The sequence below is a fragment of the Lotus japonicus genome, chromosome 1, assembly GCF_012489685.1.
Source record: "Lotus japonicus ecotype B-129 chromosome 1, LjGifu_v1.2".
NCBI lineage: Eukaryota > Viridiplantae > Streptophyta > Magnoliopsida > Fabales > Fabaceae > Lotus > Lotus japonicus.
In genome coordinates this window covers 72,333,221-72,336,706 of record NC_080041.1, presented here as the reverse complement: position 1 = coordinate 72,336,706, position 3,486 = coordinate 72,333,221, and the positions used below count along the sequence as shown (strand labels likewise).

At 33.9% G+C, this 3,486-nt stretch overlaps 1 protein-coding gene across 1 annotated transcript; it reads right to left on the bottom strand.

Moving 5' to 3' along the window:
- Nucleotides 1-205: 205 nt before the first annotated feature.
- On the bottom strand, nt 206-2,123 carry LOC130732018 (GDSL esterase/lipase At1g29670-like). The gene is given in 6 exon segments (XM_057584153.1): nt 206-432; nt 527-719; nt 722-775; nt 1,157-1,402; nt 1,526-1,650; nt 1,865-2,123. Coding segments are annotated over 6 exon segments (1,104 nt in total).
- Nucleotides 2,124-3,486: the final 1,363 nt, after the last annotated feature.

Sequence of the window (3,486 nt, the reverse complement as noted above, 5' to 3'; positions counted from 1 at the left end):
CATTTAAACAAATTACATATTGAATACACAGAAAAAATAGCTAGCGTGCCAATGATTTAATATCCAAGAAAATTGTCAAACCAATACAATTCCTCATCCATTATATTAATCCAAAAAAGGTACTAGAACACACAAACAAATTAGAATTAAATAAGGAAAGAATACATATCATGAATTGTCATGCTAGATTATTTGAACTTTTGAACTAATTTATTGTATGGGATTGGACAAGGTGTTTGATATTTGTTGGGTAAGCGATGGTTGGATTAGAAGAATTATATGAAGTTATTGCAGTGACTAAGTTTGCAGCTTCTGTTGTGTGAATTCCATCCCAAAACACATACTCATTCCTATTCTTGCATGGAATACCATCACGAATACATTTTCCCTTTTCATTTGTCGGGCAACAACCATGATGAGTAACCGTGAAACCTGAAATTCAAGAAGCATGGTGTTATGTGTCATATTTAAGTACTGTTTCAATTGAAAATTGTGAATTGAAGGAAAAGAAAGCCAAAATGCTTACCAACGGATTTGTCGTGGATTATAGATGTACTATTTATGAAGATGAATTTGGAATCAGTTAAGATTTTCTTGTTGAATCGATCCACTAGTGATTTAAGCTGATCATTAAAAAGGAATACGGCAACATTCTTCTCCTCAACACAAGATCCATTTACCATGAGCTTTGGAATGCAACCTATTAGATTCTAACACAACCTAAGCGATCCAACCCAACTAGCACAGACTTTCTTGCACCAAAATGATATAGTGTCTGTCATGGATCATAAACAATTTTTCATTATTATAAAACATGATATTTCTACATAATATTAAGAGTCATATAACGTGAACATATAACTTTTGACGGACATTCACACGACATGCATCTTGTTTAGCGTCAATAAAAAATTAATAGCGGTTAAAACTATCACTAAACAGAGTGCATGTCGATGCAAAGTTCTCACATAGATGGTAGCTAAACCAAATTTACGTGACAGTAGCCATAATATGTGATTTTGAAAGTCATTATTAAATTTAGCCAACCAAAAGATTCAAGCTTTTCATCATCTCAAAGCTGGTGAATAGTTATCAATTTGTACCTAATCCAATTGATGAAACTTTTTTAGATATGTACTTAAGATGTTAAGTATACCTGTAAATAATGAGATAACTGGTGGATAAGAACTTTAGCATACTGCTTCGGGGTATACATGCGGCTTGTGTTGAATACATTGGGAAGGAAGTAATTTTGTTCGAAATCATTGGTGCCTATATTCACGTAATACAAGCACTGACTAAGGTATTGTGTAGCTTTGTCTAAACCTCCAAGTTTGTGGGCAATACGTGACACAATGGCTCTATGATGAAGTAGTTGTAATCCCAAGTTGACGTTATGACCCTGCATAACATACATGCATATATGAAATTTAGTGGTTGTATGAAATGTACTCAAATAAAAAAATAACTCATCCACATCCACCCACAGATTAGATATAGGGATAGAAAAATTAGGTAGCAATACCAATTGACTGCCACTCTCCTTGCGAATTCCGGCTGAACCGGATGCGTAGTTGACACCTTTGAGTATGTCTGAGCCATTAAGGTTTGCAAATGGTGGGATGAATGTCTGAAATCCCAACAGTTGGGCTGCAATTGTATTTAAAATGTTATATATAGTTCGAGTTTACATACGAGTTCTAATATGTGAAATATGATTTAGGCTGTTGAGATACAATGGGCTTACAGGTTAGCTAGTGGTGGTTTTTAACCGCCACAAATATTAATTTGCGACTGATAAAAACCATCGTTAACTTGTGTGCTGATTGTATATCGACAGATATTTAAGAGCCTGCTATTTTACCTATTTTGTCAATGGGATTTCTTCCATTGGAATATCTTCCGGTTGGGAAAGTTGCAGGGAAGTCGATGCCGTATGACAAGAAATTAGCTTTTGCAGAGGTTGGAAGATTGTTGTCATTGCCACTATCAGATAGAGAATCCCCAAATACAAAAATGCAAGGCACTTGGGATTCTCCGAGGACAGTACTATGTTGCATGATGCTTGCAACAATGACGGTTACAAGAGACAGAATCAGCCATGTTTTACTCTCACAACCCATTTGGTTAACTTCTCTCTCGATCACAACAAGCTAATGAAGTATTTGATATATGACTATGATGAGATCAAGCTAATTAATCGATTGATGATTGTGTGAAAATAAACGAAGATGAATGCATGTATTTATAAGGTACGTGGGCATGAGGGAGGGACAAAACGGGCAAGTTAACTCAATTTTCTAAATTGGCAGCATTGATTAAGAATCACATGCAATTAAACTTCGAGGAGATTAATGAGATCTCTTTTTCCATAGATTCAATCATGTTTTCTTTCGCCGCGCTTCTGTTCAATATATTCGTCCACCTGTGCAGAATAACGTTTACATTGGATTTGAATTTGTATGACACATCAGAATTTTCCAAGTCAGCTGTACAAGTGGATGGAGAGAGAGAGAGAGTTGAAATGCTGACCGAGAAGAGTCAACCCCCAACAAATTTGAAAGAAATTAACCAAAGAAAAGTGAGTCGACGTATCGGCGAAGAGGCTGTACTGTTACTGAGCATGTCATACGACCATTTCTTTGTAGATAAAAGTTTGATTCACTTTCTTATTGTTCTTCAATCATAACAGGATACATGAATGATGAGTTAAAGAAATGAAAAATTTATAGATTAATAAATTTAAAAAGTGGGTGGTTGAGCTTCCCATTAGACAATAAGAGTACACAAAATTATCTAATTAACACTATGTTTGGCATATATAAAAGCTAACTAAATCTTATAAGTTAGTTGAGAGGTGAAAGCCGAAAAGCTACTTGATTAAATTTTTGGGAGAACACAACAAATTTGAAAGAAACCAAATAAAAAGTGAGAAGCATTGGAGAAGGTTGCGTGCCTGCATTTACCATTACGTCATATTGTCATATGTTCATTTTTTGTATTTTTTTTATATTAGAAAGATAAATTGCACCCGCAAGGAATCGATCTTTGAACCTCTCCTACCCAATCCATATGTCCCCAAATCTTGCTACTTGAGCTATTCATTTTCTGTGAATATCACACTTAGATGCATATTTTTGGAGTTTTTTTATCTATATATCGGTATCCCTACAGCCGAGCTAACAACTGAGATTAATCTTTTAATAGTAAAAAATCATGTTTACTAACTGTTTTTTGAGTTTTATGAATGGACGTTTTATAAACTTGAAAATATATTATTTTCAAATTTTAAATTCTTTTTATATTCAAATTTTAAATTTTTTTTATTTTAAGTTTTTTAATTTTTTATGCCAACATAGTTTTTGGGTTTATAAACATTTTTCTCAAAAAAGAAAAAGTAGAAAGTTAATCGGATAGTGCCAATGTGACTGACACACACATTATAGTTCCAACAATTTTGAGCCTTTCTACCCTTTAGCTATAACA